The sequence below is a fragment of the Cynoglossus semilaevis genome, chromosome 9, assembly GCF_000523025.1.
Source record: "Cynoglossus semilaevis isolate Cse_v1.0 chromosome 9, Cse_v1.0, whole genome shotgun sequence".
Classification (NCBI taxonomy): Eukaryota; Metazoa; Chordata; class Actinopteri; order Pleuronectiformes; family Cynoglossidae; genus Cynoglossus; species Cynoglossus semilaevis.
In genome coordinates, this window is record NC_024315.1 from 16,972,273 (window position 1) to 16,997,075 (window position 24,803).

The 24,803-nt window shown below is 42.8% G+C and overlaps 2 protein-coding genes across 7 annotated transcripts in view; both read right to left on the minus strand.

The window, feature by feature from the left end:
* Nucleotides 1-220: 220 nt before the first annotated feature.
* LOC103384267 (protein AF-17) lies at nt 221-22,663 on the minus strand. Of its 5 annotated transcripts, none has more exons than XM_025058821.1 (23): nt 22,526-22,663; nt 22,178-22,268; nt 20,127-20,191; nt 18,805-19,050; nt 16,615-16,694; nt 16,470-16,524; nt 16,276-16,385; nt 11,619-11,722; nt 11,182-11,275; nt 10,674-10,781; nt 10,487-10,576; nt 10,029-10,176; nt 8,218-9,036; nt 7,464-7,663; nt 6,899-7,016; nt 6,717-6,783; nt 6,408-6,556; nt 5,997-6,197; nt 5,824-5,897; nt 5,235-5,608; nt 5,007-5,100; nt 4,636-4,845; nt 221-4,310 (listed from the first exon to the last, which is right to left on the minus strand). In XM_025058821.1, the coding sequence occupies exons 4-23, from the start codon at nt 18,911-18,913 to the stop codon at nt 4,275-4,277; spliced, it is 3,240 nt and encodes a 1,079-aa protein (XP_024914589.1). In that variant the 5' UTR covers nt 18,914-19,050; nt 20,127-20,191; nt 22,178-22,268; nt 22,526-22,663; the 3' UTR covers nt 221-4,274. The 5 variants fall into 5 exon arrangements, 4 of the variants coding, with proteins under 4 accessions (XP_024914589.1, XP_024914590.1, XP_024914591.1 ...); XM_025058822.1 differs by having other exon boundaries at nt 22,178-22,214; nt 22,526-22,622; XM_025058823.1 differs by lacking the exon at nt 18,805-19,050.
* Nucleotides 22,442-24,803, minus strand: part of LOC103384265 (zinc finger protein Aiolos-like) — a 33,786-nt gene continuing 31,424 nt past the window's right edge. For both annotated transcript variants that reach the window (XM_008317723.3, XM_017035206.2), the window contains one exon: nt 22,442-23,614. In XM_008317723.3, the coding sequence (XP_008315945.1) occupies nt 22,971-23,614 (644 nt within the window). In that variant the 3' untranslated portion in view covers nt 22,442-22,970. The remainder of the gene's footprint in view (nt 23,615-24,803) is intronic.

The window sequence follows — 24,803 nt, forward strand, 5'->3', positions numbered from 1 at the left end:
AAATACAGTGCGTGGTGATAGAGAAAAAGAAAAAAGATATCTATATATATATATATATATATATATATATATATATAAACTTTTGGTTAAAGTTGCAACCTTCTGTCATAAGACAGCAAAACAGTTAAAAAATGTTGATGTTTAATCAGGTCAAACAGTTGTCTTGCGGAGTCTAATCTAAGGCAGTTTAACATCACAAAGAAAAAGTGAAAAAAAAAACTCAGCAAAATACATTTATTGACAAAAACATTCATCTTATTTTGTCCTTTGAATTTTACACACAAAAATATCAAAATACTTTACAGGGTCTTTAAATCTTCATATTGTCAAATTTTTTGGGATCGATTTTCTACTGTACAACAACAACAACGTGCTCGTCCTTTTAGAAGCTCATTTCTCATCTTTTTTTCCCTTTTCTTTTAGGAAACAATGCATTTAGAATGATGCATAGTTTTTCACTTAGAATTTAGCGATGTATTAGAGAGACGTCACTGCATTTCATGCAAGTCATTTCAAATCACTCATTCAGAGCCAGGTTCTCACATGTGATAAAACAGGAGACACACAGTACGACATTCAAAACAGGGATTATCTTGCAAGCTTTAACTTCAAAGCTTAAAAAAAATGTATAAAAGTATACAACTCATATTCCACAAAAGGGGAAAAAAAGTACTAAAATAAACAATGGGCCCAAAGTGCCCCAGTGCAATGTGAGAAAGAAACAACGTGGAATAATCCTCTTCAGTTAACCTTGTGGACATGGATCTGGTAGGACTTGGGAGAGAAGACAGGGACACGGTGTCATGAATTCAGGTCTGACATGAGGAGACATGTTGACTACATGTCTCCTCATGTCTTTTATGAACATTATCCACTTCATCTCTGACTGTTTCCAGTTCCTCTCTAACCCTAACCCGGCCGCTGACAAATGTACAGTATATACTGTTTACATCACATGTATGGGAGATCAAGTTCAAGGCTGCAGAATGCAGATATAATGTGGTATAAATGGGCCTTTAAATAATAAAATACACAAATACAAATGGAGGAAGAAGTTCAAAAAACAGAGGAATCCTTAGGTCCTTCTATGCAAAGATACTTGGTGCTTTCCCAAAGTCAGGGATCCTTTAGGTGTACATTAGGTCAGTTGGTGTTTCCTAATGTTAAGGATCCTGTGAATCTCCACAGGTCAGCTCCTAAAGAGACGAGAAACAAGTACTGCTGACTTGCCGCTTGCAAGTTGTGTCAGTGTGTGCTGCTGTCAGCGGAGGTTCCTTCCTAATTCCAGAAAAGCATGACTAGACAGAAGTGGGCATTATCCTTCCTTACACTGACGTGAGTACATTGGGATACACTGTATATGCACATATAATTAAATTGAACACATACAAAAAGACAGGAAAGTCCTTGGATGATCAGGAATCTACAGACACATACTGTGTCCTAATGAAGTACCCTAATACCTAGTACCCTAATAATACCTGTTTTTTTTAAACAGGTATTATTAGGGTAAAAAAAACCCAAAACTATTTAACTTAGTACTACAATATGGTACTACGCACATTTTGATTGTAAAGGTTCTCAAACTAAGTTGTGTAACTCTGATCAAGCCCAGTAGGTGACAATAATGCACCCCAAAGTTTGGTTGCCAGCTGCAATAAAACATACTTTGATTCTTACAGTGAAATTACTTCATGGAACATCGAAGTTTTGTTCTTCGAACAAAAAGTTTTGTTTTGTTCGAAGTTTCATGTAGTACTGAAATGTGTTACATAATCTCATGTATTCTTACACTACACCAGGACACAGGCGTGTGTAGATTCCTAATCATCCAAAAACTTTGCCGTTTCCTTCAGAGTTTTATGAGGCAACATCCTCAAAGCACCTTACTGCAGCCACGCCCACTTGGCTTGTCTACAGTACAATGAACCCTCCTGTCTGGTCTATTTCTGACACCACTGTCCTTCCATGCTGGCTCTAACAAACCATAACATCTAAAACACTCAACTCTGTGCTGCAAAAAGATGTGAAACGTCAAAAAGAGAGGTTTCAACTTTTTTTCTGTTTTCATACCTTTTTTACAGACTGATCGCTAGAGGCAAAGTTCTACTGTCTCCAAGTTTGAATGAAGGTCCAGTGTGTAATACAGTGGTCAGTCAGACAGACTGGTCTGTGTCTCCTACAGCTTGATGGACCAGGATGATCATTTCATCTTTGTCAAGTGTCTCGCTGTGTCAGGGTTTTAAACATGACTCATTATCATAACACAGTCAGCTGACATTGTTAGGACTGTTATCTCCATGTAAAATTCAACATGAAGTTCATCTCCACCAACCTGCAGAAAAGAGCAGACTGACACTGATAGAAACATTCCTGTTCTTTTTTTAAAAAAATAAATTATTACATCTTAGAACTTGTTGACTAAAAGGCATATCTAAAGGATTTCTTACACACTGGACCTGTGGAGTCTGGTTCAATCTCTCTACACCTACGTAAGCAGTTAGATCTGTTTTCAAACATGGCTGTGCACGTGATGACGACAGACACACCAGCTGACTGCAACTATGTCGAAGGCAAACATTTACATCTATGTTGGACTGTGTAGACTGTATTGTGACATGTTCCTGTGAGACCTTGTCACTTCACTGAAGCAAATATAACCGAGTCTAACTGCATCTTTACACACACACACACACACACACACACACACACACACACACACACACACACACACACACACACACACACAACAAAACACAATAGAAATAGTTTGACACTGCTCCACAGTTATTCACACACCTAAAGTGTGGGAATCAACCCTTCAACTATCAAAAGTATAAATGGGTTCAGGAAGATTGTGTTCACTTTAGCCGAGTACTTAATGACCCCAGATATATAAAAGACGAGCAAAGAAAAAATACGCCAGCAGAGGGAGCCTTTGAGCTCCTAGTTTCCTCTGTACATCTACAATCATTAAGGCATTATTCTTCTATTCAGTATTGCTAAAAGACTCAGGATTCACATGACGTGAAATGACGCATCAACGGTATGTAAGGAAGTTTTTCAAAAGCTGACACTTGAGGACAGAGTGCAAAATACTCAGATAAATCAAAGACCTGTCAAGTCCCTGGTGGCATAGTTAGTACCCAGCATCTTTTATAAAGGCTGCAGTGTTGAGGGGTAATATGCTACTAACATGCAAAGTGCTCTCTTGTTTTAAGAGAAACAAATATATATAGATATGCTAAGGTTTTTTTGTTGTTTGTTTGTTTTGTTTTTCAAAAGTCAGAATGTTCCAAATGTTTGGTTTCATTTGCTTAATCTCGCAGCAACATCTGTCTCTGGTGGAGGACGCTGCCTCTTGAAAGTCAATAAAAAAGCAGATAGTAAAAAGTAAAGAACAAATATTCATAGAATTTCCCTCCATTGGAATAAATATGAAACCATGGACAGCAGGTGGCAGAAAAGTCTGAGGTATTGACTAGCTTATAAAGGGAAAGGTCATAGCTGTTGAAGTGTGGTTGTAGGAGGTGATCACCACTTTATCACATCTTAAATAGTGAGATCAGAAACAATGGAGATGAGAGATCAACTGTTCATGGTATTCACCCTCAGTTGAAGCCTTAGGTTCATGAGTCAAGTATAGTTCCATGGACCAAATTTAGGATTATTAAGCACCTCACACAGCCACACTTCAAATCTGCCATCACCTTCATGACAAAAATACCACTTGACCACAAAGTACGGAAGTGAATGTACAACTAGGCTTAACAAAGTCTGTCAGGGGCTGCAAGATAAATAAGATGCAGACAACAAGTGGGCCAGACCTAAAGAGAAGAAGGAGAGAACAAATGGAGGACGGCAGGTGAGAGAGTTTCACTCTGATTCAAACCAGGTAGAAAATACAGGTGGAGTAAGAGAAATAAAGTCTTTGCAGCCCCCCGAAGGGAGGAGTAGGGACTGCAGCTTCAAAAGCAGCCCCACTGGACTTATTAACAAAAATAGTGCAATTTTAAGAGAGAGCAGAGAAGTCATGTTCTCTGAAAGCTGCCTATTCACAAAAACCCTATAAAAGACCACTGATAGAAAGAATTCCTAAAAGGTCACCTCATGGCCGCGCCGTACCGTCATACATTCATAGAAGAGCATTAAATATCACGAGAGAGAAGAAGAAGAAGTAAAGAAGTTCAAAAGTCTTCAGAATGTTTTTTTTACGTGGGCGTGTGACGCCTGAGATCTTCGTCTGATTGGCCCCTGTGTTATTGAAAACTCCTTCATCCACTCTTGTCTCCACTCTTCTCTCCAGCAGCCTTGAGAAGAAAAGAAAAAAATAGTTAGATGACCTGTACAACTGGTGGCTGATGGGACACAGGTGGTACATGACCAACATAAATCTACATGATGTAAATATATATATAATATAAATAGAGAAAAACCTTTTAGAGCCAATGTGAAGAGAACTCAGAGACTGTGGTCTAAACAGCTGAGGAGCCTTCATTTACCCGTCATGCTTAGTTTCTGCTGAAGGTGGATGTGGAGCTGGACACGCCCTGAACTATTGGACATTGCGTCTGAGCTCAAACCTCCGGGATTTTTCTACACAAACATAGACAACGTTGTGACATCACTGCTCACCCCGCTTTTGTGAAGTGCGTTGTCCTGCACACCAAAGAGCCCGCCTCCCCCTCCCTGCAGAGGTGAGGCTGTGGCTGAGGACAGTAAATTGGGCGACTGGGTGATCATGGGTGAGTTGGGGGTGGATGTGAGAGCTCCCGTCAGCGTGAGGCGCTGTAGTTCCCTCTGTCTCTGCTGCTGCAGCATCTGACACACCAACACCTGCTGCTCCTGGGGGGAGTGGAGGAGCTGGATTCAGTTTCACAACTTGTCTTAAATAAACTGACAGTGGTGAAATCTAAACTTTTTATGGCCGACTACTTTAGCTTTTGAACCATTTACAAAAACTAAACTCATCAACTGATAGCACAAGAAAAGTGAGGTGGGTTTACAGGAGTGAAGTTTTGTGAAGCGAGGAACTGCTGGAGCTGCTGCTGCTGCTGCTCAAGAACAAACTGTTTCTGCTGCTCAGAGAGGAGGGTTGACCTGAAACACAAAGACATTAAAAAAGTCTGCTTTAAAAACAAACATTTCCATTCCACAACCTCACAAATATTGAAAGGACTTGTACTTCAGCTGACTGGGTTCTAGGTTGTGAAGAAGAGGCTCTGGGTACGTACGGGCTCATATTCTTGGACAGCTGGAAGCTCTGGACCAGTGCTTGTGGGTTGAGGGGCGGAGGTTGTGGCCGGAGTGCAGGGAGTGTGAGCTGATGCGTGTTCTGAGCAGGAGACTGGATTACTCCGTTCAGACTCCCCAAAACACCGTTCATACTCAACTGAGGACTTCCTGCCAGAGATGCTATCAATCCACTGACCCCGCCCAGAGAGGAGCTGCCCGCCTGACTGACGATCGCGCCCAGACCGTCGCTCAAACCTCGACTCAGTCCGTTTGAGGCTGGCTGGCCAAAGGAGGCGGGGCTCTGCTGAGGAGGAGGGGTGCTTTGGAAGGAAAGGGACGAGCTGCTGCGGGATGGACTCCCAGAGTGGAGCTCCTGGAATGAAGAAGAGTTCACTGGCTAACATACTCAACAAGTACTTTTTAACATCAGTACTGTAATACTGCTGCAGGGAAATGACTATGCAGTAAAGTCCTTGATTTACCTCTGACAGACAGGTCTGGGATACAAACTGGCAAACTATTATTAGGCCCTTGGCCTAGTGTTGAACATGCACAGGTGAACCATGGGAGTTCACCAGCCAGTCTTACCTCAGATGAGGTAATGAAGGAAGTGTCATTCAGGAAGCAGTTTTTGGACAGAGGGCTCTTGTTGGTGCAGAGACCTGAGGTGAGGAGAGAGAACACAAAGAACTCCATTCCACTGCCATCCTCACAGAACCTCAGTCCAATATTTTAACAAACAGATATTCCAAGACTCTGACCTTGGCTGGGTGACAGGAAGTTGACATGCATCGAACCATGCAGTGATGCCTGCGCTGAATGGACATGTGGAGGAAAAGGTACGGCCAGCTCTGTGTTCAGGAGCTGCAGCCGCTCCTTCTTGGCCGTTAGACTGAGGATCTGGTCCTGAAGACGCTGGTTCTCTTGCTGGAGGGAGTGAAGCGACTGAAGCATCTCCACAACTAGACAGAACATGAAAGAGAGGTGGAAAGTCATCATGCTGCTCTGTTAAATTAGCAGACCCACACCCACACCCAGACACAGGAAGGTCACTAGACAAAATTCTGTTTTGGCCGAGTGGAATTTGAATGTTCTCCCAGAGAACCAATGTGTTTGGTGTTTTTAAAGCTGAATGACTTTTAGCTTTTTTTCTTTTCTTCACAGTGACTCACGGTTGACTCCCATTTCTCCATTGCCATGTTTCTCCAGCAGGAGCTCGATGTGGCAGCTGGCCGCAGGGACATTCTCAGGATGGGCTCGGACTACAGCACCCAGCCCGTCTCTCTGGTCAAATAAAAGTGGAAGACAACTCATGGGAGACCTGTGTGCAGAGACAGGGGAAACAAGAGGAAATCAGAAGAGTGAAGTGGCCATGGCTGTGTGAAAATGAGAAAAACTCTTGTTCTCCCTGTTGCTGAAATACGTTTGATGACTCAATCTTTTTCAACAACAAAGATAAGTGAATGCTAAAAAAAACTCACTGTGAGGACAGACTCTCTCTGGGTGAGTTCCCCTGACATGGAAAACGACAGTCATCCAGGTCTGACTCTGAAATCAGGGAAAAAATAATCATCAACTTGAATGGATTTCAGACAGTTCAGAAGTTTAACAGGGTTTTTTTAACTCTTCTTTTAAATGATGAGCGATAACAATGTCTTCTCACCTGGCAGTGAGGTCTGGGCTTGGCTCAGTAGTGGTGGCAGTGTTGAAACAGTGGAGAGACAGCTGGAGAAAGGCTGGGTGGAGCTCATGCTGTAGGAGGTGCTGGAGCCTACATGAACCTGTAACAGAGTGGACACCAACAAGTGTCAGTCATCTGGACCGTGTAGATGGGATACATGTGTACGTTACTGCTGTCAATTTTCTGGTTGTTTCAGGGGCTTATGGTTTGAAGTTTTTTGTTGTTAACCTATTAAAGTTTACAGCCATGTTTGTAGACCCTAACTGTTTTCATGTTTTCAATTATATATATTTTTAAATTTTGTCCAACAGTGGAATAATTAAACTGATTTGTTATTTTCTGTTCAATGACAACAGCAGGTTTGTAGGAACTGCTGGAGGTCAAAGGGTGAATTTGCAGCCTTTTCGCAGCACTTGAGACTATATGAAGTGTCATTACTGTGTGACCCAGTAGGTTGCTGTACATGTTGACTCTCTGCCCTGTAGTTAGCAGCTGGTCACAGGTGAGTAACATCATCACTGAACCTGTTTCCCTGACTCCTCAGTACCTGTGTGTTTGAGACGGTGTTGACCGGTGGGAGAGAAAGTGAGGAGACGTGGGATGGGAAGAGTCCTGAGGAGAGAGGGGTGCTACACATGCCCCCTCCCAGAGACAAGGAGGTGCTACACACCTCACCACCCAGTGAGAGAGCGGTGCTACAGACACTGTCGCTCAATGTGGGGGGGTCCTTGAGGTTGGAGTAAATACCTGCAAATGCAGAGGAAAAGCTGTCAGTTTAGATGATCTGAGCAGAACTACAGCCTCTCAAACACAACACACAGCCTCTCAAACACAACAAGAGCAACAGAAGAGAATTTAAGCATTTTTCCAAAATTAGTCTGGGCTTTGAACAAACATGAAAGACAATGAAAAGACAATGAAAAAAAGACAATGAAAGATCATTAAATGAACAGGACTGTCCTCAGTGTAAAAGAAAAAACATTCACGATGATCAGTTGTTTCTCCAGTTAACCAGTCTTATCCACAGATTGGACATTGTTTGAGGTCCCAGACACCTAGTATCATACGTCTTATACTGTTTTGTATTCTATTTGGTTTCTTTCTACTGTAACGAACAGATACTATTTCTCTACTGAGCTGCAGACACTGGTGATGGAAACTTCTGAACACAACTAAGTCACCAAAGTGTAGGTAGATACACTTTTTATATAAACACACAGGAAACTCGAGGGCAACCACACATCTACACACACACGTTCACACACACACGTTCACACACACACACGTTCACAAAGACTAACCAGAGCCAAGCAGTGAGTTTCCACGACTTGTGGAAAAACTGCTGACAGAGGAGATGAACGAAGTCGAAGAAGCAGAAGATGAAAAGGCAGAGGAAGAGGTGGGAGGTAGCATAGAGGGGAAGACAGGGTGTGGGAGGGAGGAGGGGCTTGTGTAGAGTGAGGAGGTTAAGGCAGGTGGAGGAGGTGCTGTGTGGTGATGTTGCTCCTCTTCCTTCCTGTCTCTGTTCTTGCTGCCCCGTGGGCGCCCGGGCCCGTGGCGACTCTTCTTGCCACCGCGGTGCCTCCTTTCACGGGGGAGAGGTGGAGGTGTGGCTTTGTCCTCTGTGTCTGCCTCCTCCAGGATGGGGGGTGCACTCAGTGGAGATGGCTTGCAGAGCAACTTCGGGGGCTTATAGTCGGCTGAAGCAGAGGACGAGGAGGAGGAGGAGATTTTGCGGATCTTACTGCTGCTGCCCAGCCCTGAGGTGGAGGTGATGCGCATGATGGAGCCAAACGTGGAGATGGTGACCTTGTTTTCAAAGGGGCTGGAGTTGCCCTCTGACCTGTCATGACCCTGGGATCCTGCTCTTGGGCCATCAGCAGGAGTCAGTGCTGGTGGCTTGTGGTACTTGGTATCCTCCTCCTCCTCTTCTTCCTTTTCCTCCTCATCTTCCTCCTCCTCCTTCTCCTCTTCCTCCTCTTCTTCCTGGACTGCAGGCCTCCTGTGACGCTCCTTACGCTCCTCTCCACTGTGATCGTTACCACCTCGGTCAGATTCACGCTCTAGTCGGGTTGAAGATGAAAACTGATGAAAGTCCTGAGCAGAGGACAGAGAGCCCCCTACAGGAGAAGAAGAAACACCAAGATTAAGCACCAATAGACAGACAGTGCCGGGACATGTGACTGTCAGAAACAGAAGGTCAATCAGTAATAGAGGCTGGATTACATGAGTCGTCAGAGAGAACTGGTCTTAAAAAGTTCAATCAAAAACTACACACCACCCCAGACCTCCTGTCCACATCTCATCCTGACCCACTGTCTGGGTACAAGCTGCCATCAGTTCATTATACAATCAAGATTTGAAGAGTTAGGATGAAACAGTAATTTACTAGAATCAAGATCAAGTAATGAAATATATAGAAAATGTATAAATATATAAAAATGTAAAATACATTTTTAAAGGTGTCAATAATTCAGCACCATAACCACTGGGTTATGGTAACCACAGCAGTAGAATCCCCAGAACATGTCAGTGACAACTCTAGTACTGCAAACTACAGACAGATCTCAGACAAACTGACGTTCTCTATTAAAGGGAGCCATAGTGACCTATGATCTACAACGTCTGTGTGTGTCTGTGTGTGTTTGTGTATTTCTCATGTTGTTGTTGTTTTCACTTAATTTTATCTTTGAAAGACTTTGAAGTTTGCTACAACAGTAGAGAATTAGCAAATTGTGTGATCAATAACTACTACACAAAATTTGTAACAATACTGTACATGTTTCTCAGTAAAGGCTGTCTGTAGTCAGTGCTTTGTTTTAACATTAACTTCTGTAAAATCCAACTGATTCAAACACACGTTTGTACCTCATGTCACTTTTCTATTGAATTCTATTGAATTGTGATTTGAATTATCTTTGTGGCTTGTCAAGAAGGATCGACAATTATTTATTTTTTACTTATGTACGTGGCTCATGTCCTGTATGGATACATGATATTATGGAGCGTACACACAGTGATCTTGTTTTAGTCCTTTGTCTTACATTGTCCACATGTCTGTTTTTTGATGACTTGCTGCATCAAAAACCTCTGAAGTGGGCCTGTTTCCTACCTGTGTTAAATGGACTGGAGGAGCAGGAAGAGGAAGAGCAGCTCTTGCCAGTACTTCCTGTCTTTTTACTGCGGTGACTGTGACTGTGTGAGCTCAGCTTCTTGGATTTACCCTCACTGTCTTTGCTGCTGTGGTGACTGGAAGAGAGCTGTCCACAGGAGCAGAGAGGAAAAAACACAGAATAAGGACTGTCAAAACAGAAATCAATACTTCAGGAGTCATAGAGCAGATCGTCTGTCTTATTCACTAACACCAACTCTTTAGAACCTGAAAACCAAAGCTGTTCCTCTAAGCTGTTCATTTCTGATCCCTTCAATCCTCTCAACTAAACCTCAGCATCTTCATCTCTTGAAGCCTGCTCCTTTACACAGTACCACTGTCAACCAAACACCAGAGAAGAGCTCATAGCATCCTAGTGACCATATGGTCAGGCATCAGCTGTGGTTGGAGGTTCTTACCTTTTCTACGCTGCTTGTTGTCACCGATGAACACAGACGATCAGATGACTTCTTGTGTCGCTCTTTCTGACGTACTTTGTCCTTGTGACTCTAAAAACCAAAAAAATAAATAAATGTCAAGTGAATAAAAACAGGAGAACAAGACAAGACTAAATAATTTTCTTTTTACACATTTCACATTTTTCACCTTTCTCTGCCTGTGGTGGTGGTGTTTGTCTTGTGAAGGAGAGCTGGAGCGCCCCCTAGAATGACTGAAGGAGCTACTTGAATTTTCACTGGAGCGTAACTTCTTTTGCTATTACAAAAAAAAAAAAAGTCAGAAAAAAGCGTTTGTGTTCAGTCTCAGTAGTGGGGGCACTGGAGCCTACAATGAATGAGATTGTTTCTTTAACCAATCCGATTTTGAGTTCTTTTGAGTCTAGCTGGCCCAGAGTTATGTTGACGATTTGTGTTATTTGATTGGATGGTCAGAAAAGACACAGTTTCGAATATAACAAACTGCATCTAGCGACTTGCAGGATCAAAAGTTTTCTCTGTGTCCACTGCTCCACTGTCCAATGAACATTCTCAGCCTAAAGTAAATTGACTGACTGCAGACGTCAACCTGGTCTGGCTAACATTAAATGTTTAGACCAGTTGGATGGCTATTGTTAAAAACACCGTAATAACTCCAACAGAGCACATGCACGTTTTACCATTTTGTTATAGTGATGCTTGCAGTAACCGCAGTATTTGACGTTGTCTGCCTCTGGTCCTTCCTCTTCACACAACAGACCAGCCATCTGAGCACTGAGGAGAGGTCACAGGGTCAAAACTTCAAATTATCTCCCTTGTAGTAATTGTTTTTAACATTTATTTGCAGTCAGAATCAGTCAGGTTTGGACAGTAACAACACTGTTCAAAACACAGACAGCTTGAAGTTTATCGTTAGCAACTGAATACAAGTATTGAATTGGAGGAAAGTTTAGATTACTGCTTTACAATTTATAACTTGTATTTACATCACCTCCCAAAAAGGCAAAGATTATTGATTTAAATCAAAACATATGTAAGATTTAAAAAAAAAAAAAGTTCTTCCAAGTATTCCCCAGGGCATGAACACACTTTTGAACACATTTGACTTAACACTTACCAGGTGACATGAAAGGCCTGTCTGCAGCCTTGTCTATTGCAGGTCATGCAGGCTCCACATGCAGCCTTACTCTCCCTTCCATGGTCCTCACAGATGTAACAAGTCTGGTGACAGAGGAGGGATGGGGGGTGGGTGGGGGCAGGAAGTTGGAACAGTTTTATATGAGGAACAACTTCCCTCAACTTAATCCACTCAACAAATCCTTCAGTACGTCTCCAGTGATTTGTGATTATGGCCCATAAGGTGTGTTTTTAATAACAGCACTGACAAGAAATAAGTTGACTTTTATAGTTACAGACTGAGAGCAGAAGACGGAAGACCCGTCTGCCGCCGCCCCGAGGGTGACCAGATCCAAATCAATACAATGTGGGTCACGTTATGAGGTCATGGAGTGGAACCAAATTTTGATTAGTCTTGATTTGAAAATGAATAAATACAAGTGCCCACTGTGTCTACATCATTATCAACTTTCATGAGTGGAACAAGTTGGTTCCATAGTGTAGTGGTTAGCACGCCTTCCTCGGAAGCAGTGAGCAAAAAGTGCTGGGTTTGACTCCCGGAGGAACCACTTGCTGGGGGCAGCCTTTGAACAGCATATCTGCTGTTAACACAATAATTTCCCAAATATGGGATCAATATAGTACAATTTTATTTACTGCATATAGAAGTATAACAGCGTATGTGTGTATGACTTAAATTCATTCATATTATTAATAATATGATATATATAAAATAATAATAATGAATTAATATTAATATTAAGTCTAAGCAGCTAATTTTGAAACACATTTGGCAGATTATAAAAAATCTACTTAGTATGGACCAAAATCTACTTTTTATAATATTTTCCCTTTGACAATGAATCACTAAAAATAACAGGAAATAGTACTAAATAGTGATTTTTTTTTAAATAAACAAAAACCATGTGTCAAAGGACAGAAAAACACTGATGGACACTGAACACTCCTACATTGTTAGGATGAAAATGTTCAAACTGCTGCCATAGATGGTTTGAGAGAGTGGTGAAGGAACCATCAACTGTACGTCAAGCAGAAGAAACCATCAGTCAACAGAGAAGACAGCAACTCTTAGCGGCCACGGTTGTCATGGGTTCAGACAATACAGACACAGTAAGCCCCGTCCACCACCAACCTCCCATGTGACTCACTCGCATTCACACCTTGACCTGGGTGAACACAACTTCCTGTCATGATGCAAGGGTGTGGCCACCCTGGTCCACTGTTGTCACTGCAATGCATTCAGGTAACTACTGGCAGACTCTGCCATCAGTGAAGAAACCTCTTTGATGAGGAGGTGAAACAGGCCAGAACAGCCGTCTTCTCCTGACCTGCTTCAGAGAAAATGTCCTGGACCACCGAGGACCTCCACAGATACAGTATGTTAGTTTAAGGAACACAGGAACACCCCATCAACACACACACACATATATGTTGCGTGAATCAAACATCTACAGTAAGTTTCAGATGTCAGAGAAGATGATCCACACACATCTCCAACATTACTTCTTCCCTGGTCGATGGACTGGTTTTATGTGGCCAGAGATGTTCTGCATCTGTAGCTAATCTTCTACATTTAATACATCTTCATTCCAGCTGCTGTAGAAACAACAACATCTCAGGATCAAGATGGCTGCTTACGTAGATCAACACCCTTGTCTGGACCACACAAGCTAATTCTACAGCTGCAAAATCAAAAATACCCAAAAGAAAAAAAACACAACCCGATTAAACACAACGCCTGTTAACAACGTCTCCAAAATCACAGACACCGGAACGGAACCTGACTCCTCTCTACTGTCACTCTGTGGTAGATACAGATGAAAGGCTTTTTCTAAGGGAGTGCAGCCACAGCTTTACTGTAAACCATTGGAAGGACAACAGATGGAGCGTTCAAACAGAAGACAGCTTTCATTTTTAACTCTGACTGGTAGCCAGATGTAAAAAAAAAAAAAGAGAATAGTTCATCCAAGAACCTTTTTTACATTTTATTTTAAAACAAATTTCACTTGTCATCTACACATATTCTATGTGTATTCTAATATATTCTATATCAATGAATTATCCTAAGGATGTCATTTGATGTCATGGTGGTTCAAAGGCTCTCTACTGAGAACTGGAATATCACAAAATCTGGAACGTCACAAAACCAGGAACATCACCAAAAGAAAAACCAGTCCTGCTGTTCCAGCCTCACTGTCAGCTTTTTTTCACACCTGGAGATATGTATTTTTCATTTTTATTTGTCATCAACACTGACTGCATACAGCATTGGTTCCAAAAGTGGGGCACAGAGGGGGCGCTGCAAAAGGAGTTTAGCAACAACTGGTATGAAAGAAAATAAAAATAAAGAAAACAATCTATGAACTTCAGAAATGTCATTTTTACATTTTGTACCAAACCAGGATCAGACTCTCAGAATATGACTTTCACCATGTGCATGGACAGATATTTGAATTTTTCATAATTCTTTCCTCAGGCTGAAAACAAATAAAAACCTATAAAAACCTGATGAGCTCTTCTGCATCCTCCTCAGATTTTCCTCAGTCAGCAGGACTGTCTGACTGACTGGTGGAGGGGGGAGGTGGAGGGGGAGGTCGGAAGAGGCCTAGCAACAGGTGCGGGACAAAGGAACAGCAGGCTCTTTACCTTTTTTCACTACAGCCCACTCTGATTTGCCTCCCACTTCCACTCCCCACCCTTCACATCCTCCGCCTCCACTCTCTGTTCCCCCTCTGAGGATTTTGGCAGTGTAATGAAAGAGCGGAGACACAACCACACGGCGTGTGTAAAAGGAAGAGTGGCTTCTCCAGCTCCGGCCGTCCATTGTTACTCTGTCTAGGAATTCAGGCAGCCAAAATGTGGATGAATGGCTGTGACTGGGGGGGGGGGGGGGGCTGAAGCTGCATGTGATTTACTGTAGCTGACACAGTAATATGACACCCCGCATGCAAAGACTCACATGTGTACATTTATATGCAGGCACGCACACTCACACACACACTGGCCAGTGACTGGCTGCTCAGTTCAAAGAGTCCAGTATTGATTTCTGACTAATGTGGCGGCTTTTAGAGATCCTGCCTCATGTTGGATTCACTGCCCACTACTGCTGTAGTACTGACTCAGACTGTACACACTGTACACACAGAGAACAAAAGAGTAAGGGTTGATGTGTGACTGGACTGAAGCAGTTAGTAGTTAGTCTGTAGTCAAACCAAATGGAAATAAAGGCATCGAAGTGGAAGGTGTGTCCACAAACAGACAACAATGGGAAAACAGTCCATGATCTGAGGTTTGATCTCGATATACAAAGCCATCCTAAAAACAGCCATTTATTATCAGCCTTCCTACAGTAGGCTCATCAGAAGCACAAGCACACGGACAGACACCTTTCACACCTGTCTTCACACCTACAGACATGAGCATCATCAACCTTTACTCTTCCAAACGGTGTGATGTTGCATGCTTCTGAACCTACACGTCACTTTCTTCACACAGGAGTGTCATGCATTTAAACAATAACTCCACTATGGACTTCAAATCTCTCCTGCTGTAAGAACACTAAACACTGAAGACTTATTGAAGCTACACTGCATCCAGTAGGGCTTTGACTGGGGATCAGTGATATGGTCTAAAAATGTCTTTTTGTCTTTGATGATTTTATAACAAAAAACAAGCAGTAAATGCTTAACAAGAATACATTAATGATCAGATTAAATTTTTTATGTGTAAATAAAGGTCTTAAAAATAAAAATGTTCTTCCTCCATTTTCTCAAATATTTATTGTGTTGTGAATATTATAGTAAGTTAATCATTTCTATGTCACTTAAATCTACTGTAGTTTTTTATTAACTTTTTGAATTACAGTATGAATTGAATATTTTTATATTTTTATTTACCATAATAACCAATATTGTGTCATTCTATGACTTTGATAGAATATATCCATATATCATAAATATATCGACTCAAGTACTCAAGGACTGTAAATTACAGACCTTGTCGTCAGACCTTTGTTTGAAGCCTGTGTGTTAATTACAAAGCTACAAACCTCTGATTCATATCAATGGAAACAAACGTGTTATTTCAAGTCATTCAAGACTCTTCCTCTGCATCTTTATTTTCCAAGCACTGGGAAATAAAGGGCTGTTCTAATAAACAGTGTCAATGGCTCACTGTAACCTCCTTCATTTAACCCTGCTGAAAATCTCCCACATTTCCCAGAATGACTTTCATCAACCTCCAGAGAGTACAGGACGTGTAGGTGGAGGGAACAGCAGTGACGTGGAGCTCAGCTCTTCACCCATTAAAAAAAAAAGAAGATCTTCCCATAGGTTTAAAAAGTGTGTCACATTTTTTCTTTTTTATCTTTGGAACTTTGAGAGAAAGAGTTTTCTATCTTCTATACGGTCATATGGTTGTATAGATTGGATCAGTGGTTACATCTTGAGCAATTTAAAAAAATAAAATAAAAAAAAAAATATATATATATATATATATATATATATATATATATATAGAGTGTGTGTGTGTAAGGGAAAGCAAGGGAGGTTTTAGTTTATTACCTTCAAAATTAATGGTCTGTTTGGGAACCAGAGTCAAATTTCAGAATGACATTGCGCGTGTGTGTTTATCAGTACCTTGATGTATCTCTCATGTGGGACATACTGCAAGATGATGGGCTCCATGGTGAGGACATTGGCAAACTGCACCTCAGGGATATACAGTGCACAGACCACGTGGGCCCAGCCTGATGGAGGAAGATGAATCCACAGATCAGTGATGACAGCAGGAAAAAGTTTTGTCCTGGTTTGTGTAGGTTGGAGTGACTTACCTCCACTGTCTGTCCTCTTGAGGGCTCCATCTTTGTGGGGGCACAGCTCACACCTCTGGTGGCAGAGCAGAACAGGAGAGATTTAATCAGCAGGACTCTGGACCCACAGTTGTGTTCTTGTGTTGTTTTGGCTGGTTACACTCACCACACGCGCCGCCCTCTCCTGTGACTCACACTTCCGACAGAACCACGGGCCGGTGGGCACTTGGACGATACCGTAACACGCTGAAACACAAACAGACATTTCCAGTTGCTGGAAAAAAAAATCTTCATCATCTAAACCGTCATCAGTGAAACAGGTCAGGTCAGTTTTCTTTGTTGTCCCCCAAATATACACTTTTTTTTTTCTATGTGGACTACAATCATCATGACCAAATACAATTGTTCCAAATCTGGTTTGTAGATGACAATAAAATAAGACTTAGAACAGTTTGACTTCCTTTTCTGTCACAACTCATGTTATTTTATGGCTGTCATCTGATGTAGTATTTAGGAACCTGAGTCATAACAGAGCAGCCATGATCAACTGATCATCATTACGATCACAGTTGATTAACATTCCTCAGTGAGGGCAGCTTGAAGACGGATGGAATGTCTGTTGTTCCGGATGACATACCTGTGGAGGTGTGGAGATGTGGAGATGTTCAGAGGAGAGAACAGTTTCAACCAGGTTGTTTAACACAGTTGGGAGACTGAGATGATGTCTAATGAATGGGCAAAGAGTGTACTGGTACTGATTGTCAAGAACAACAGTGATGTGCAGAGCTGTAGTAACTACAGAGACCTAAAGTTGAATAGTCAAACAATGGAGGTTGTGGCGCTTTGGCCCAGAGGCAATGTCTCTGTCATTGGTGTGAAACCCCAGGGTTCACCTCCTGGGCAAGATCGACCCAGTTAGAGTGGGTGGCGACTGGGGTGGCCCCGTGACCTGGTAACGGGTAAGCGGATGAGAATGGATGGATGGACAATGGAGGTTTGGGTAAGAGTTACAGCAGCAAGGCTGAGACGAAAGGTGAGGATCAGTGAGCTGCAGTTTGGTTTTATGTCCAGGAAAGAAAGTTTCTAACAAGGTGGAACTGTGGTACTGTATGACACAATCAGAGGAAGCAGAGAAGTACTATGTGTGAGGGTTGTGCAGAATATGTATGAGAGACTGAGGGACAGTCGTTAGGTGTGCTGTCAGAATGAAGGATGTGTTCATGGTAAGGGTGGGGTTACATTGGGAGTCACTGGGAGTCAATGACAGGATTAGAACTGAGGAGAGAAAGTGGAGATGTTGCACAAAGGATGTTAGTAACGAGTTGCCAGGAAGGAGGAGAAGAAGAATGCTCAGTGAAGATTTGTGGATGTTATAAAAGAGGTCAGGATGTGGATGGAGTAAAAAAAAAAGAGGCAGGAGATAGTGTAGGTGGTGGAAGATGATCTGTGACAAACCCTGAAGGCAACAGCTGAAAGTAGAAAAGTTAACATTTCAAAATATATGAATAAACAAACCAAAAACAAACAACTTTTTATATTGTTGAAACAAAGACCAATAACAGCAGACATACTAACCTGGTTCTACTGGTGACTAATCCAAATGATGGAATCATTAATATGGAAAACAAGACGGACTGAATCTGACCTTTTTGGACCACTTTAATAATATGGCAAATGTGAACAGCATGAACTGATTTAGACCACTCCCACATCACTCTCATTTGAAACACTTTTACAACATGGTCAACTCGTATACTACTGAGCAGTCTAGTACCAACTGTAGACAGAACATCACAAATGAACAGCACAACAGAATAATACGTTTTGGGCTGTCCCATGATCTGAACAGTTCCAGTTCAAATTTGAAAAACAAACGCTTAGTGAAGTGGAGTAATGAAAAGTGGGTCAGATGACAACATTGAACTCCATTTATTCCAATAAAAGCTGTTCACACACTTGAGAACAGAAAGCGGTGTCTAAAATAGCAGACTCAGGCCACATTAGTTTTACGTCGGAACCACACTAACCGACCTTTACTGTCGTAAAAACAACGTGCAGTAAGGTGAACCGGGCCAGAGCCGGAACCACACGGTGCCGGGAAGGCGCCATCCAGGCTCGGTGTCACCCTGTCTGGCCCTGTGTGTTTAATCATGTGTGCCGAGAGGAAACAACGCACACATACACACAAACACGCACACACGCCTCCGTCACTCCTCCCACTCCCACCAACACGCACGTACACAGTGTACACAGAAGCCTTGAGACCCATCATCAACACCGGCAGCGGCGGCACCACTGTCCGCCTACGGCCGCTGCCCGGTTACAATCACCGGCTAACGGTGGCTAACGTTGTTACCTTGGTGGACGGCGACGTTGCAGCCGTGTCCATCACAGTACACCAGCGGATTCTCAGCCCAGCCTCGCTCGTCTGAACACACGCAGCAACCTCCAACCATTTCCCGCATGCTGCTCCCATATGAAGAATCGTCTTTCCCTCCCGGCGGCGACTCAGACCTCACCGGGGCCTGTCAAGTGCTCGTCCAACTCCGTTTGCGCCGCGCCGGGCATAGTCCCGGGCCGCGCTGCAGGCGCAGTTTGTCCGCTGATGAGAGACCAAATCTCGGCGTGAGGGTTTGTGCTGGTGTCGCTGTTGTTGCTGCTGCTGCTGGTACGGTTTTTTTTCCGTGATGTCCTCCCCGTCCCCATAGAACCGATGCAGTACGCATGCGCAGACGTGTTCTGGTTCAGAATAAAACTGGCTGGAGGGATGGTAAATTACTGAATAATGTTTTTTATCTTTACCCTTTTTCTAGGAAACGGTCTTAGGTTTCTAAAGTTTTACGTTTTCCATATCAAATTTCTACTTTTATTTTTGTCCTTATTTCTTTGGTAAAGTACAAAAAACGTCCATACAATACAGCACAAACTCCTTTCCTCCTGCGAGCACGACTCAACAGCGCCTCCCTCTAGACCTACACGGAACAGCAAGTTACAAGCGATTACACCATCCAACACAAACATACAGGATGTAAAGTCTACATCCTGTGTATATTATTTTGACATCTTGACACCACATTACATTTGGGACTTCATCTCCATAGACACATATTGCCCGACAGTTCATCTTTGAGCTATCCAATGTTCCTGTCACCCAAGCCCAGCAGTTAAGATCAGAGTTCTTAAAACTGTGAATTGAGATGATCATTTAACTAAAAGATAAGATCAAAAACTCATTACCAGTTTTGATACCACAATTGACAGGGAACTGGCAAAGTGCAAACCGAGGAGCAGAACTGGTCTAAATATTTCAAGAACTGCTAACCTGGTGGAAATTTCCACTCATGATCATCTCTGGACATATCAGGAAATTGTACCAATAAAAGAGGGGAACTATTTGATGATGCCAGATGAATGAGGCCAGATTGTTGAAGATAGTAGGAAAACAACAACAACTCTAACAAGGATTTGTTGGAACCAAGACATGCTCTTGGATTAGCTCCCCAGAAATGCATAACAGGGAAACTGTTGGAGAACACTTGGCTGGTGGTGAGAATACTTAGCAGGAAGAATATGGATGAAGATATGGAAGAAGGGGAAGGTGAAGAAGAAGAAAAGGGGGTGAAAGAGATGAAAAGCTGGAAAAACAGGTGAACAGGAGGAGAAAGAGTTGAAGAGTACCTTATTATTTCCATTAGGGAATTCACTTGCTATGGCAGCAGCAGCACGTGCTAAACCAGAGAAACCTACCAGAATAAGAAGCGAGAAAACAAGTTAAACATACAGATATAAACATATAGCGATCACAGGTTAAAACCCAGGTGATGATGGACTCTGTGTGTGTTCTGTGTGTGTGTGTGCTCTGGGGCCTTTTCTCCAGTACTCTTGTCCCTGCAGCAGTCTAAAAACATGCAGGATTAGGTAAACGGTTCCATCAAATGAACCACTGGTGCGAATGGTTATTCTTTCTCTACATGTGACTTTATGATGGAGTGGAGAACAGCTCCTGGGATTGCTCTGTAATTGGTAGAAAATTAATGAAGTGACTGTGAAGTGACCCTGTCCAGGACTGTCCCCGGTGTGCCCCGCCCTCGACCAATAGCTGATTGGCTGCAGCATTATGATGATTATGGACCAAAATACCCCTATCCTTAGAAAATGGCGCAAACAGGTGGTGGCAAAATGTAAGAAATAAGTAGAAACAGTTTATGGATATGCATTCATGAAATCGAGTTTCAGATGTGTGCCCACAAGTTTTGGATCTGAGTCACATCAACGGAAAACACAAATATGATTCACTTCAGCCAGATATTCAGACCAAACTGAGTCACATTCTTTTCTCTCTGTGGAATGCAGCTGTAGCAAATAAAGAAGAGAACGTAGGTTGGAAATGTAATGTTTGACTTGGTTCACTGCTGTTAATCAGTCAGCAGGTGTCACCAAAACCTCTCTATCTGACTGCACTCCTTCATCTTAGACTCCTGTCTGTAGAAAGAGAACAATCTTTGCTTTTTTTTACACTTGAGACATGCTTGAAGATGTCTACCATGAGACATTTGAACATGTTTCATGCTCGTCCAGTTTGTACATTTTAATCTAATTTGTTAAGTCAAAAACACAGTCTCTATAGTCGTGTGTCTCTGAGAATTCAGTCAGCGTGAAGATAGTCACCTAAATTTGGAGAAAAAAAAGGGAAGTTGCATTGTGTCTCTCATGAACTGGATGACTGGGCTTTTTCATCTGACATATGGACATGAAGCTGTGAAGACTGTTTGTCTCACAAGTGGCACTTCTCTACAGAGTCAAAGACAGCAAAAGGGGAACTGGCTCTGACGGAGAGAGCAGATAGTGGAGGCAGCAGCTGGATGAGGCAGAGCCTCCTGTTCTGTGATAAAGGCATCAGAGCATGACCCAGTCCCCGGAAACACACCGGCAAATCTACAGACTTCTTTTAAGGAGCAGTCCAGACCAAAGATATTAAGAAGGTCCACAGGTCTTGGAAAAAAACAAAAAAAACAGACAGAGCAGAAAGGTGAGTTTATAGACATCTGTGTGGTTTTCAGCCTTCTTGATCTGGAAGACCACTGGTTACCAAACTTACACTTTCCCTTTTATAGACCAGAGAAAACATCTTGTCAACACAAGTTCCTCTAAACATCTTTTACAACCTTGTAATTCAGCCCAAACGTGCAATAATGATAAAATTACTGTGTGGGACAAATAAAGACATTTTGCTTTGCCCCCACTGCAGTAGCTCACTGCCCAATATGGACATGTGTGAAACCTGCACCTATTAATGTGAGCAGCAGTGAATGAGGGACATTTTCAGGAAGAAGCTCTCAGTGAAGGGTGAGGTGATGTTCTATGTGGAACCAAGTGCACTAAACCACAACCTGACATGACAGAGACGTGTGACCTTCAAGACAATACCTTTTCAGCTTCTTGGTTTCTGACAGCAGTTCTATTTATTCATCTTTGTTGCGGTTCACTGTACATACTGAACACTACAGGTTTATCATTATTGAACTGTAGGTTAAATAGGGAAGAGACATAAGGTGGAGGCAGGACTAACACTAGAATAAGAAGCACCATCAATAAGGACTGTCAACATTAACAAGGTAAATTGGTGAATATTTGACAATTGAAACATCTGTCCAGAACAATGTGCATTTCTGTCTGTACATGATGATTGTTGGTTGTGAGGATACTTTGAGTTAGTGTGCATTACTTACTAAAAGTCTTGCGCAGCTTGTCGTACTGCAAAAAAACCTGTGGATCAAAAAAGGAAGTCTGATACTTCTGCTTGAAGGCATCCAGAAAAACCTGTAGACCAGACATGGATGGGTGAACCTTACATTGACGCAAGTATATGGTGCAGGTACACACGCACACACCTGGCAGACAGGAAAAAGACTACACCACACAGACTCAATAGTCAAAACAAAGGTCACAGAGGTTACAGTGGTGCAGCAGAACCAACAGACAGTAAGATCATAGAAGTGATGTCAATAATTTTATTGGCTAACACACAACTTTATCAATAACACAGTAAGCTATAATTACTGCTTCAGAAAAATTACCTTAGCATCACCATGTCAGTAGCAAATGTTCAGTATGAGAAACACACCAGTCTCCAGCTCCACTCCAAGGTTTTTGTAAGAGTTCACAACGTGAATTTGCTAAACTGTGAATACAATCAACAATGATGTGAGTATTAGTGCACACCAATAGAAACAGGCAGTCATTATTCAAATAAAAGAACTGAGTCAGTGGAGCTTCATGAGGATGTTTTAAATTCTGGAAGACGTTTACCAGTGGGCTCACAGGAAAGTTTAGGCACTTTTGGTGCAAAGTAACAGGAAGGCTGTTGACAGACCTCAGTCTGAAACCTTCCTGACACCTGAGTAATAACTACATAACTATCAGAGGCCATTAAGCTAAGTACAAAGACATGAGCAGGAGCCAGTTATACCCTGGAAAATGGTTCCTGGTACTGCATATGAGGAACATAAAAATGGACGAAAGCTACTTTAACTCGAGCCTGTGCTCGCCCCGAACAATGTGCGAGGAGAACTCATAACGATCATGGCTGCGGTGGCCACACACGTTACACTCAAGAGGGTCACGGAACCCGTGGCAGCCCATATGGATGGTGAACATGACGTAGTCCAGGAAAATCACCCTGCAGTGGCTGCAGGGATAAACTGCCCCGGGTACTAGTCCCGCCTCCCCATCAGCCTGCGCCATTCGCATACCCTCTAGCGGTGCCATGGGGATGGTCTGGGTGGGTGGGTGAGGTGAGACACCGTTTTGGTGGTTTAGTGCCCCCAGCAGGTGCCCTAAATTGTACAAAAATGGTTGGGATATCTGGGGGCTGTCGTTGTGGAAAGAGTCCATGCAGAGGGGGGGCTGAGCAGAGTGCTGGAGGCCCACAAGTGGCATGCCCATCTTGTGGCCATTGGTGATGCCGATGGGCTTGATCTCACTGTGACTCAGCTGCATGGAGAAGGCCCTGTGGGGGGCGGCTCCATCTTCATCTTTGATAGAAAGCACAGGTTGCTGCTGAAGGTGGGCATCAGGCCCTGGAGAGCCTGGTGGCCGTTCCTTGATTTCAGCCTGGTGGATGAGCTCCCTGTTAAAGCTTAGATCCAGGCAGACGCCGTTGTCACCTAAAGAATGAAAATCACAAGCGTGACATAGGGACATTAAAGATACAGACGTTTAACAAGTAGTGCCTCCCAAACCTACACCAACTCAAAATGAGCTGGTAAAAATACAGGGGAAATACAGGAGAAAAGAAGAATTAAAAAGCAGTGGAAGTTGAGGCAGGACAGAGGAGTTGGAGAAAGGAAGCAGACAACACAGACAACACAGACAACGCAGGGTTCAGTGCAGAGAGGCATAGAGGCCTCCCGTCTGCTTTCTCTCTGTGGTTGCAGACTTACTTCTCCTTCTTCCCGTGGTTGTCATATTGAAAGATCTCACTTCATCTGTCAATCTAATGGACAATGTATAAGCTTTTTTCTGCTGTAGAGGGGCTGATTGAGAAAGAAGGGAGGCAACTGCTGTGAAATGGCTGATCTGTGTGTGTGTGTGTGTGCAGACCAGCATGCATTAGGAATGAAGTATCACGGTCATGCCCTGTCAGCCATTTTCTGACACAGATATCTTTCCCACACTGCCACTATCTTTGTCAATGTGTTCTCTCTGTTTCCTTCTGTGCAGAAGAACTCTAACCAACTTGATTTGAAAAACCTGTCTAAAATATTCTTCTCATACCACTGATACTAAGTCCAGTTGAGGATCTAAGACCCTAAGGAATTTAAAGTAGGCTTCACAGGTATATACAAAGTGAATATGTAAGTTGTAATTTTAATACTACGTCTGTACTCCAACCGGAAGAACAACTGCACACGTTTACTTCATCTGAACTATGTGGACAGCTTATGTTCTGACATCACACCATCTGATTTTGTTGCTCTTTTATCTGGACATCAGGTTTTTTTTTTCTTTTTTACTCTTGTTCCTTATCACTTATAACCATGCATGCTTACTAGTACCCACCTATGATGCAACTCAGGCAGGGTATTGAGGGCAGAAAAGCAATCTTTGTGGTGTCTGCAGTTTTAAGGCAGCTGCTCTGCCCTCAGCTCCTGTGTGACAAAAATGGAAGCAGCCCAGACAACAGACAGGCAGCTCAGACAACAGACATGTAGCTCAGACAACAGACAGGCAGCTCAGACAGACCAGGTCAGAATAATGACACTACAGTATATTGTACAAAACAAAAAGCCCTAGAAGACCACACCATAGAACTGTGACCAAAGAAGGCCTGCACCTTTAAACGGCAGTGCCTTT